Below are 12,144 nucleotides of genomic sequence, written 5' to 3'. Positions count from 1 at the left end.
CTGTGGGCTGATGCAAATGCACAGCAGCACTGAGCTCCCACCCTGTCCCTTACTGGGACTGGAGTTCTGACCTACACCCTCCTCCTCGCCCCCTACCAGTCATTCTTGGTTTTTTTAATTTCTTTTTTTTTTATTTCTTGGAGCAGGCTTCCACACACCCGTGCTAGAGAGCAATGTGGGGCACAGGCATCACAGGGGAGACGCACACTCACCTTTGACCTGATATTCCTTAATTGCCGGCTAACACTGGATCTGTCTTTCTTCAGGAAATCGGGGTTACTTTTGGATTTCATGATGTCTGCAGGGAGCAGAAGGAGCAGAGTCAAGTGCTGCCAAGTCTGGAGCCCATCACAGGGAGGCTGGGGACAGAGCTGCTGGCAGAGAGGCAAACCAACCCAGTAGAAGTGCTTACTCCTGCTGGGCATGACACTGCTGCCCTGCAGAGCCACCCTGGCACAGGGGTGCAGGGGGCCAGCATGGCCACTCCCTCCAACTGCTGCACAAGGAAACAGCCTCCCTAATGCAAAGGAACATGCCAAGCATGACTCAGAAAACGGTTCCAAAGATACAAGGGGCAGCCTCCTCTGCCCAGGCTGGAAGGAAGAGCTGCCGCTACTAGGAGCAAAAGCCCCTGGGCCTGACGCGGGGAGACTAGGGAGCAACGCATCACAGCGCAGAGGCCCGTCACAGGCACTTCTCAATCACGACCAGCCTATGCTGCAGTCTAGGCAACTGGAGACGGCTGGCTGTTCCTGCTCCCATCACCAACCTCCTGAGCCCTCCCTTCTGCACACACCAAGCCATAGTCACCCGTGCTGCCGTGCCAGCAACTCAAATGGATCTTGGGTGGACGCCAAACCTGTAGCTTGGCCCTCCCAGCCCCCTCATCCCCACACACAGTCTGTCAGGACAGGGCAACAGAAGAGAGGACTGACCGTAGCCCGACACGGATGTGTTCTCGGGGGATTTCTCGCCCAGCGCTTCCGTGGCCGCCTTTAGCTGCTCTTTCAACCGGCTGATGTCGCAGTCTGCCTTGGCCTTCACGATGCTCAGCTCTGTGTAGATATCCTTGTGTTTGTCACTGGCGTATTTCTTTTCCTGGCAAAGGAAACCCAGCAGGGTCACTGCAGAGCAAGGCAGACAAATGGAGCCAGCCAGCTGACATGCTGACTAAAGGACAAGGGAAAGCAGCAAGCTGGAACAAAGCCCTGGACATTTGGCCTTTCTTGATTCTCACTAGGCTGCACCCCAAACCACAAGGAGCTGCTGGTGAGAGCTGGGGGAGAACTCAGACCACTGATCTGAAATCACAGCTACCGCCACATGCGGTCAAGGGGGCTCTCCTTTGGCTACCAGCTATCTAGGACACAGAGTTGAACAGTTCCAGTTCCATCCAGGAGAAAGCAGCGCATACAAACAGGCCTGCTGCAGATACTATTGTTTGCAGGTTTTGGTTTTAACCTGAAAATGGCACGGATCTACTACAGCTATGAGAACCAGCCTTGGCCAGTGCACCATAACCAGCCCGGCCCAGTTACATGTTTAGAATGAGGTGGTTTTGCTCAGTTTAAGATCTACTGTTACAGGGTCCAAGACAAATCCCTGAGATCTGATGCTGCCAGGAGGCATCTTTACGGCATTAAAATGACCATCTCCACCCCTCTCCCCTTCCCCCCAAAGCATTTGATTCAATTAAGGGAGGAAAATATTTAAATGATGACATGACTCCTAAATAAGTAAGCCACAACTGCTGAAAGCCATCCACCGCTGTAGAGGGCTGGCAGAACATGGACAGCGACAGTGACAGCTCCAGCCCCCAGCATTACCCGCAGAGCTGTCTGCAACTCATCCTTAAGGGAGCTGATCTCCTGCTTCAGGTACTGGATTTCTGATTCCTTGACTCGCAACAGGACCTGCAGGGAAAGAAAAGGAACAGGCATTTCCACCCAGGAACAGAAGGGCTCCCACCACCAGCCAAAACATCACACAGGGTGCGCTGAGCACACCTGGGTATCAACTGAGCGGGGACCACAGGGCTCAGTTCAGAACGTGCTTCATGCCAATACTCTCAGACGGGCCCCATCCCTGGGCAATCTGTGGATAGCAGCCGGGTCTGGGAAAAAGGTCCCCTGGGGAACCTGAGGCTGGTGAGGATAACGCGGTGCACCCACTGGTGGTTGGATCAACCCGTGTGCTGTACTTCCACCAGGATCTCGCAGCCCCACTGTGCCCTGAGCACAATTCCCATATTATGCATCAGAAATAGAGGAGAACGAAGCAGTCAAAAGACTTGGCTAAGACCAGAACAGGAACTGCAGAACTGAGGAGGGTCCTGGCTCTGCCTCGCTCTTGGGCCACCATGTGTACGGCCCGACTGTGCTCCCGGCCACCCCAACCTCTTCCCGTCCCACCGACGGCTGTTTCAAAGTGAGGACCAGCTGGAGGGCAGGGCCTACAGGGTGATCCCTGCACCAGTGACCATCAGTGACCTCTTTGGCCACCCAAGCCCCAGCCCGCTCTCTGCAACTGCCGCCTCAGCTGCACCAAGCAGCTGCTACTTGGGACAGAGCATTTACCTCCAACTCATAGGCATCCTTGCCCTGCGTGAGAGGTGAGCCAGCAGCCTCTCCCCCGCCCTCCCCAGTCAGCAGCGTCCGTAACTGCGTGATCTCAGCAGCCAGGCGGTTATTCAGCTCCTGGGAAAACAAGAGAACCACCATGTGAGCAGTGGGGAACAGGCAAACCCTTCAAAGGTTGAGATCTCTCAGCCACATTTTCAGAGGCTCCCTAAGCATGCCAATAGGTCCATTCATTAGCCCAGTTTGCCTTGCACAGCACCATCCCATTGGGCACTCGGCCTCCCACGCCCAGCAGCGCTGATTCTCCAAGCTAACTGACCAGGCGTGAGGAGCTCTCAAGCAGGGCGGGGGGTTGATGCCTCACCTGATTGTGCGCATTGAGCTCCTGGTTCTCTCGCTGGCACTGGCGGAGGGCCTGCCTCTCAGCCTCCAGGGCCTGGGCCAGGTGTGCATTCTCCAAGCACTTCTGGGAGTACTGCTCTGAAAGGACCTCCAGTTCCCGCTGGACTGACTGCAGCTCCTCCCTGCAGAGGGACAAAGTCCAGAGACGCATCAGCTGGGCCTGCTCTCCAAAGCTGATCCAGGTGGCCCCCCTACCCCCGCAGACCCAGGCTGCAAAACTCCAGCCTCACAGAAGAGGGAAATGCTCTCGGGTTTTGGAAAATCTTAAGTTCAGGTGACCAAGGAACCGCCCTCTCTCCCGAAATTCAGAGAGGATTTCCAACTGCCTCACAGCTGACACCTCCACTGGAGAAACACTGCCGGGTGCTTCACTGATCACTTAAAATGACTTGTGGGGCTGAAATCTATTGCACCTGTTCTGCACATGCAGGGAAAGGGTTTATTTGCCTGTTTGTGCATTATACACAGGCACCGTAGTTGGTTGGGCTGCTTGCTCACTAACTCCTATCAGCCATGCGAGAGTGGGTTTGGGCCCTACTAAAGGAGAGTGCTTTTCTCTTGTCTGAATACATCTGGCTTAACAATAAAGCCAGAGCTGTGCACAAACCAGCACCAGATAACTGTATTTTGCTTCTCGTATTAGTAATAGCTGCTGGATGCTCTACAGACAAGCGTCTGGAGTCTGGGGCTGATGCTCAGATTTAAGGAGAGAAGCTTCCATGTCACCCTCCTCTGGCCTGGGACTGTGCAACCAACAGGACTGAAAATACACCAGCTCTCATAGCTCAGGGAAGGAGAGGGAGAAACCTACAGGTACTGCCTCCGCAGGGCCTCGATATCCGCATTGACACTGCTGATCTGGGAGCGCTGGGACTTCTCCAGCTCCCGCTCCAGCTCCTCCCGGTGGGCATTCTTCATGGCTTCGATGGCTGTGCAGGATGGAAAGAGGATTAGCGCCCCGTGAGGAGGTGACACGTTCAGGGCTCCATCCAAACGCAGCTCACCTCAGTGAGTAATCTCACTGCCTCACAATCATTTCATTATCTGGCATCAGCTGTCAAGCAGAAAAGGGCTTCTGCAAATCCTGCTTTTTTAATGAAGTCCAACAAGTGTCTGCTTCGCATGTGATTTCCTGATTATGAGGCTCCACACACACAGACCCTGGGCTCGGGCGTTTTAACATCCCAGTGGCACCAACAACTGAAGTCATTGTGGAACTAGCAATAAATCACCCACAGGAATGACTAATGCCTGGCTTCAGCAGGGCAGAAACCCAATCACTGCAGCCAAGCAGAGGCACATCAGACCTGGGGAGGAGATGGGAGACAGCTCCCCCCACTCTGACACAAATAGCCTAGGCCCCTCGCCCCTTTCCCCTCTCACCCAGGCCTAGCCAGGGGATCCTCCCCTTCGAGAGCATGCCCCTCCACCCTCACGTCATCCTCCACTCTCCCACTGGCTCCTTGCAACTGATACAGATGAGGCTACCACCTGCCTGTCCTGCCACTGCTCCCTGGAGCAGCTACTCCCCCCTCCACCCTCTCCACAAGGCAGGGAGGACTGTCATTTCCATGACTCGGGGTCCCCTGAGCGACAAACCTGCCGGCCCCTTACCCGAGATGGTGGCAGCCGTTTCTTCTGCCAGCAGGCGGTCCTTCTCCTCCCGCAGTTTCTCCAGCTCCCGCTGATGCTGCCTCTGCAGATCCTCGATCTTCTTCTGATGCGTTTCCTCCATGGCTGCAAACCCTCGCTCACATGTTGCCTGCAGCAGGAAGGGAAGGAGCACATGTTTGCCTTTGGGGCTGCAGCTGCAGATTGAGGGCAGATGCATGCTCAGCACTTGGAAGGATGTTGCGATGGAGATCAGCCAACGGGCAGACAGACAGTCAGATAGACCATGGATGGAAGGGACTGGTCCTGCCCTCACCTGACTGCAGTGACTGCCTGATCCAGCAGGTCCTTTCCCTCTCTCATTTCAGACTAAGAGTGACCAAACAGCCCTGCACCCTCTCCCCCAGCCTGATCTAGGACTCTCAGTCCCTGCAAATCCCCATCATCTGTTCCCTGCGTTGAAGGGGTGGGAGGGAAGAGCACCACCCACTGGCTCACCAGTATTACCACTGGTGCATTCAAACGGGGCACCGCTCGGTCCTTGGGATGGACAGCAGCGTCACTGCTACCACTGCAGATCCTGTCTGTGCTTGGCCATCAAAGGCCTCAGGCTGGCGTCCCCCAGGCCCCTCTCCTGCATTTGGCTGGGGGGCTTGGGCAGAAGTCAGCAGCGTTCCTGCTACCGACAGAGCTTACAAGCTCCCCCTGGCACAGCTGAGTCAGGCACTGCACTGGCACCTGCTTGGCTTTGTCTTTTGGGGTGTCATGCTCAGTCACGTTCCCTGTGACCTGCCAGAAGCAGGATCCAGCTTGTAACTCAGCACTCCTGTTTCCATCCTCAGGGCACTTTTGGGGATCTACGCTGGCTCAAAGACTTCCCTTTCATCATGGGAGCCAATGAGCAGTGCCAACCTGCTCCCTCCTGGATCCCTACTTGGAAAGCAAACTTCAGAAACGAGGCAGGTGAGCAAAGCCACTATAAATTGCGACTTCAGTTCTCCAAAGAGAAAGCCTGGTTTGGTGGGCCCAGGCACTAGGAAACAGGACAGGAGGCCATGTGATCTAGATGCATGAAAGCACTTCAGGGAGCACGGTGAAGAGCATGTAAGAACTGGGGCACAATGAACCCTGGGTACCTTGAGAGAGCCACATCTGACACCTGCCTGTACTTGGGGCTCTTATACACTAATGCACAGGCTTGCATTGGCCAAACGATCCTGATTTCACAACCTTTCTGGCAACTCCAAACCAAGCTGCTGGGTCAGATCCACTCACACTTATCCTCGTGTAATTCAGTTCCCTTGACTAGGAAGGCTTTAATCTTGCCCTCTTTAAAGGGGTCGAGAATCCAAGCGTAATGCCTCCAGTAACAGTACCATACACCAGAGGTTCCCAACCCCCAGGCCGCAAAGGGTTGGCTGCCAGACCAGAAGTGGCATACTGCGGACCAGCAGTCAACCCTTTTTTATACTGAGTTTAAAAAAGGGTTGGCTGCCAGTCTGCCGGTCACTTCCAGTCTGCAGTATGCTGGTCTGCAGTTTGCCTGTCCGCAGTCTAAAAAGGTTGGCAATCACTGGCATACACTACCAGTCTTTGCTTGAAATATCAGCCCTTGGGTACAAGCCAACAACCCAGTGCGGGACTTGAACCCATGACTGAATAAAGCAGGCTTCCTAGGCTAGGTCTCTGCAGGTATCGTGTCAAGGAGGAAATTGGTAAAGGCTCTCTACTCGTTTTAGTTGGGAGGTACAGTATTGAACGTATTATAAATGCATTGCTGTAAATCTGAGAAGCCAGAGTGCAGCCACACCTATACCTGTTATTAGCAAGGCAGTAAAGTTCTCCATAGCACAGAAGGGAAACTAGTATTTTAGTACGCATACCGGAGAGTTTGAGGAAAGCGCCTGGTAAGCTTCCTACTTAACGACAATTAAATATGGATTTTAGTTCCTGTCCCCTCAATTCCTATGCTCTTCCAGAGCATGATACACCCAATCTGCAATACCGCATCAGCCCAGGGCTGCTGGAGGGGGTGCAGGGGGAGGGGGCTTCTACTCTTTTCTTTATCTGACAGACTGAAGGTTTTCCAGCAGTTTGAAACAGCCAAGGGCAGAACAGTCTTGTGGGTGTTAGTGTCTGGAAACAACCAAAAGGCCATTGTGAGTTACCGAAGAAAGGGAATTGCTTATGAAGCAAGACCACACCTCTGCACAAAGGACTCTCAGACCCTGCTTGGAGCCTGGCCCGTAGCCCTGGACACGGACAGCAAAGCCTTTTTTGCTGGTGAGACAAGAGTATTATTTACTGTTGGCATGACTGACAACTATGGGGGAGACCTGGGTAAGAGCTCAGCGAGGGCTTTTCCCTGCCCAGGTCCCTGTGGCTCGGAGCATTCTCCGTTTACTGCCGACACGGCAGCATCCAGGAATCGAAGGACAGGAAGGCCATTTCCTCACCTCTCTGTCCAGCACCCAGGTGCTGAATGCCGGGTTTGCTTCTCGAGGGGGACAAGGAACTTGAGGGAGGTGCCCATCTTTCTAGGCTGTTTAGCTAGTACTGGAACACCACCTACTCTTTCCTTACCTTCACACAGCCCAAACTGTATACTATCCTGCTGCTGGAGCAGGCTTGCCCAGCACTGCCCAACTCTAAGGTACTATTGCTCCTTACAGAGCCATCAACCAGACTTGCTTCTGCGTAAATCCCAGGTCCTTGTGTGAAGCCTGAGTCAGCTGACCTGGCACATCCTCCTCTCACTGAACCCAGCCATCTGCTCAAGGGCTGCTAGCAATGCTGTATTGCCCTGCTGCAGCACCAGATCCAGTTGGAAGTGGTCTGGAGTTTTAAAAATAAACTAATGTTTTCAAAGACGTAATTTGAAAAGGGTGCGATGTCTCTTGTCAGCCTTGAACAACGAAGCGTTGTGCAGAAATGCCTTTTGTTGCCATTGTTCCTCTTACAGACTTTTTGGTTAGTTGTAACAACTGTGCACTGTTTGTCATGCAAAATAAAATTGCTGGAAGACACAGCAACACTGGATTCCCCTGTTAGCAGCTTCAGAGCAGAGATTGGTACTCCCCGCCCCCCATAAAACTTGGACATCTTTTTGGCAGCAAGATTTCTGTGCCCCCCCCCCAGCCTTTCCTCCATAACGATGGGTTCTGAGGACATTTATTTGCATTTCCTGTTAGAACTCGGAAGACAGCAGAGATCGACTGAAGGTTTGATCAGACTGGGAAAGACAGCTCTGGAAGGAAACTTTGTACGGAGAGTCACACACAAAATCTACATCTCAGGCAGGAGGAGGAGAAACAGTACAATGTTCACGACTGTGGAGGCTGGAGGACAGCACAACAATATTATTAAAGCAGGTTGAAATTCCCCCTCCCGCTAAGGACCCAGCGCCCACCACAGAAACCATTCCCAATCATGAATTTTTCCCATACTGAGACAAAGCCTTTTAAAACCCCAGTTGCAAGGGGCTGGAAGACCTGAGCAATGCATTTAGAATACCCCACAGCACAGAAGCAGGAAGAAACCTAGGTCATTTTAACTGGTTTCTCCCTCTTGACTGCCTTAGTTCTCATGGGGGATGTGCTCTTTCAGCTTGTACAAGTATGACCCTCCCAAGACACCGGAATAAGGTACTGGCAGGAAAGAAAAGCATAAAATTAAACATATGCAAAACCTTCAGGTTCTCAAAGTCTTTCTGATACTTCTCCCTCAGCGTGGCCGTGCTCCCCTCTAGGTGCTTGTTCTCCAGCTCGTCTCGCATGGCATCCATCTGGGCCTCCAGCTCCTGGATGCGCTCCCTCAGCCCATGCATGGAGTTTAGCTCGCTTTCGGAGAGCTGCATGCCTCCACTAGGCTGCTCTGCTGTCCGCGCAGTCCCAGGCCCCTGGGAGGGCACGGCCTCCGGGTGCTGGCGCTGGTAGTCATCGAGCGTTCCTTGCAAGCGCTGCAAGTTCTGGCTGTAATGCTCCTGCAGGGTCTGCAGCTCCTCGCTGTGGATGACTTGCAGTTCCTTCACCTTGGCCTGGAACCTGTCCTCCAGTGTCTGCATTTGCTCAAGGTGGTACCTCTCCATGTCCTGCTTGTCCCGGACAACGGCATCGAGTTGGTTCAGGCCCTCCGCCCTCTCTGCCTTTAGAGTGTCCTCAGTCCTGTTCAACTGCTCTATCACATTTCGTATCTCCTCCTCATACCTGCTTTTTAACTCGCTGATGCTTTTGCTGCGTTTGTGTTCTTCTTCCTCCAACAACCTCCGCTGGTTCTCCAGCTGAGACACTTTTGCCTGAAGGTCTGCGTTCTCCCTTTCAAGGATGGTTATCATCTCGCCATATTCGCTCCGCTGTTTTCGAAGCAAGTCTTCATATTCCTCCCGAAGGACAGCAACAGCCTGTCCACGCTCCTGACACAGAGTGTCCATGTTTTGCAAGGACTCTTTGTAAAACTTCAGCTGCCTTTCATACTCCAGTCTAACTCTGCAAGCCCCATAACACACCTGAGCCTGGATAACTGCGTCCTGAACTAACAAAGATGAGTATCGTTCAAGATCTCCCATGCTCTGAGAAACCTTCAGGAGCTTCTGACAGTCCTGTATGGCTTCCTCAGGGGACAGGGATAGTAAGGCAACAGATATTTCCTTAAGAATATTTGCTTTATCTTTCAGCTGTAGGGCAAGATCTTCTTGAATAGCAACAAGAGTTTCACTACTCTGCTCTGTCAAACTCTGGCCCTCCTCCATCTTGACTGGGTCCTGATGCAGCACCACTTCTGGATGACTCCCACCCCAACAGACCTGGGTCTGGTCTGAAACGTCTTTTTGGATCTCGAGCGCTTCAGAAATTTGATGCATAACCCTGTCAAATTCAGGGGTCCTGTATGCTTTGATGATTTCTTCCAACATGCATTTATGCTGCTGGAGAGCGGTTTTGGTATTATGGAGGTCTTCTTCAATTGTTTTTAGCCTCTGATGAAAAGACTCTCTCACTTTCTGCGCAACAAAACCAAGTTCTGCCCTGATCAATGAGGCGTCTGCTATCGTGTGGACAAGGCATTGTGGAAAACTAAAACTAACCGTTTCCATTTTGCCTTCTACCTCCTTGTCTTTGGTGCCTAAGTGCTTTCTCAGTTCTTCTACCTGGCTCCAGAATTCACCTTCCAGTAACAGCTTCTTTGATAAGAGGTTGGCCAATGCAATAGCTGTGTGAGAAACATTTGCTGGCTCTAATAACGCCACCTCAGCTGTCCCGTGAATCTCCTGGAGAATCTGGGAAATCTCAGAGCTTGCATTTTTCAGAGAGTCTGCTATTTGGTTGATCAGGGAGGCTTCGAATGCTACTCTCTCAGAAAGCAACCTCAAGTGGTCTCTATCAAACATCTCAGCTTGACGCTGCTGGGAAACTTGTTTCTCTTCATCGAACAAACTTCCTTCTACTTGTGCCGTTTCAGCTAGACGGCTGTCCCTCGGCTGATGATCAGGTGAGACGGGCGCTCCCTGCAAGACTTGGACTGCATTTGCTAAGGTGGTTTCCATGCTGGACAGAGTCATAAGAAACAAATTGCTTTCTTTTTCCTTGTCAGAATTAGGCAAAGCTCTTAGCTGCTCTCGGCATTTCTCCAAGCAGGTCAGTGCTTGGCCGTTTTTCATTTGGAAATCCCCCAGCTCACTAACATGATTTTCTACCATCTTGAACTTTTCCTGCCTCTCAGTTTCCAACTGCGAAACCAGAGCACTGACTTGGGACAGGCTCGTTTGGAGCTGCTCCCTCAGCTGAGACTCTGTGCTGGCCCACTGATGGTGAAGGGCTATCAGGGTCTCTTGGTTGTGACCTTGCTGACTTTCCAGTTTCAAGGTCACATCTTTGAGCTTTTCTTCCGTAATGTAAAGTTTTGTTTCCAAGGAATGGATGATTGAAAGATAAGTCTCCGAGTCACTGGCTCCTGAGGACGGGTAACCAAGAGGCAGTTCTGATGACATGCTTTCTTCAGACAATGACCGGTCCTGGCTCGTGTCTGAAGATGTGCTACTAGTCCAGTTCTTCTCTGACCCATCTGCGTGGATATATTTTTGGCACTGGATGTTCGAGAAACGGATTCTTTGCCTTTTGGCACCTACAAATCCTGTCTCAGGCTTTGCTAAGATTTTCTGAACGATATCTCTGTCTTGAAGCTCTAGAGACTTGGATGGAGACACCGGTTCTTCCATACTTGACACGGTGAGTTCAGCAGCCTGCCTTTGGCTGGTCTCAGTACCTTCATCATCATCTTTTGGGGTGTAATGCAAACCTGGAAGTTCATCGCGAGTTTGGAGATGCTGTCCCAGTTCTGGATTAGGATTTTCATCAGCCTCAAGATTAGTGCAGAAGTCTTCTGCATCTTCAGCACACGGTCCTGAGCCTGCATTAGCTAACTTCTGTAAAGCGTCTTCTTTGGCCTGTAGCTTCACTTCAGTTTCCTCCAAACTGCTACCCAAAGCAGCCATTTTCACCAGAGCCTCATTGAGGTCTTGGTCTTTCTTCTCAACAATTCTCAAGTGCATTTCCTTCACATGTCTCAGCTCTTCCTCCTTTTCTTTTAACACTTCTTGCATGCTCTGGAATTGATCTGATACTTCCTCATACGAGTGCTCCAGGTTCTGATAGTTGGTCTCTTCCATTTTCAACTTTGCCTGCAGCTTGGCAACCTCATTATCAGACTCAGCAACTTGATTCATGAGCTCTTGGAACCTACATTTTATCTGATCTCTCTCCCTTTCCAGCTCCTCAATATGCTCAGCCAGTTTCTGGATGCTGGCCTCCTTCATCTCCAGCTGCTCCTCAAGCTGGTGCACGATCTCGCTGCCTTCACATTTTGCATTCAGCTTCTCTTTCTGAAGAATCTCCATTTGCTGCTCATTGTTTTGCAGCTGATTCTCATACTCGTTGGCCTTGTCCTCCACCTCCTTCAAACTCTGTATTAAAACCTGCTTTTCCTTCTCGCAGCTTTCCAGCAAAGCCTCATAATTCTTCTGCAGCTTCTCCTCCATTAGGATGCGGGCCCGTTCACTAGCGCTCAGCTGCATGCTCAGGTCTGCAATCCTATCTTGGAGCCTCTGCACTTCTTTCTGGTGGTCCCTTTGCAGTGCCTGCTGCACTTCGAGGTCCCTCAGTTCCTGCGTCTTTTCTAGCAGCAGCGCCTCTGCCGCCTTTAACTTTTGCTCGCTGACTTTTAACTGGGAGCTCAGAGTGGTCTCACTGTGCTGCCACTCCTCCAGCTGCTCTTTGGCTTTCTCCTTCTCCATCTTCAAGTCACTTTTCAGCTTGGCCAGAGTTTGCTCTTTGATGGACAACTCCGCTGCGGCATTGCCGAGTCTGGCCTGCAGGCTCTGAATCTCAGCTTCATGGTGCCGAATCACATCCTTTGCTTCGCCATAGCTACGTTTCAAGGACTGAATCTGCTGATTGATTAGCTCTTGACGCTGGCACTGGGCTTCCAGCTCGCTTTGGAGATCTTGATTGACTTTATGGAGCCTCTGCCAGGCACCCGATGGCGAGGCGGCCACCTCGGT

The 12,144-nt window shown here is 51.9% G+C and overlaps 2 protein-coding genes across 11 annotated transcripts in view; one reads left to right on the top strand and one right to left on the bottom strand.

The window, feature by feature from the left end:
- The window catches only part of PLD6 (phospholipase D family member 6), a 24,421-nt gene extending 16,138 nt beyond the window's left edge, over positions 1-8,283 (top strand). Inside the window, exons 2-4 of one of the 4 annotated variants that reach the window (XM_059716805.1) lie at positions 5,435-5,555; positions 6,683-6,875; positions 7,784-8,283. In XM_059716805.1, coding sequence (XP_059572788.1) covers positions 5,435-5,555; positions 6,683-6,875; positions 7,784-7,968 — 499 coding nt within the window. In that variant the 3' untranslated portion in view covers positions 7,969-8,283. Of the gene's footprint in view, positions 1-5,434 lie in introns of all 4 variants that reach the window. The other 3 variants (XR_009456374.1, XR_009456373.1, XR_009456372.1) reach the window with 3 other exon arrangements.
- Positions 1-12,144, bottom strand: part of MPRIP (myosin phosphatase Rho interacting protein) — a 132,791-nt gene that overhangs the window by 11,498 nt on the left and 109,149 nt on the right. For 5 of the 7 annotated variants that reach the window (XM_059716797.1, XM_059716798.1, XM_059716800.1 and 2 more), the window contains exons 16-23: positions 8,281-12,144; positions 4,596-4,743; positions 3,793-3,910; positions 2,944-3,103; positions 2,577-2,696; positions 1,827-1,913; positions 936-1,098; positions 213-298 (exon numbers count right to left, since the gene is read on the bottom strand). In XM_059716797.1, coding sequence (XP_059572780.1) covers positions 213-298; positions 936-1,098; positions 1,827-1,913; positions 2,577-2,696; positions 2,944-3,103; positions 3,793-3,910; positions 4,596-4,743; positions 8,281-12,144 — 4,746 coding nt within the window. The remainder of the gene's footprint in view (positions 1-212; positions 299-935; positions 1,099-1,826; positions 1,914-2,576; positions 2,697-2,943; positions 3,104-3,792; positions 3,911-4,595; positions 4,744-8,280) is intronic. The other 2 variants (XM_059716801.1, XM_059716803.1) reach the window with 1 other exon arrangement.

This window comes from Alligator mississippiensis, chromosome 13 (genome assembly GCF_030867095.1).
Source record: "Alligator mississippiensis isolate rAllMis1 chromosome 13, rAllMis1, whole genome shotgun sequence".
Classification (NCBI taxonomy): domain Eukaryota; kingdom Metazoa; phylum Chordata; order Crocodylia; family Alligatoridae; genus Alligator; species Alligator mississippiensis.
The sequence above is the reverse complement of the archived record's forward strand: the minus strand, read 5'-3'. Positions and strand labels throughout refer to the sequence as shown.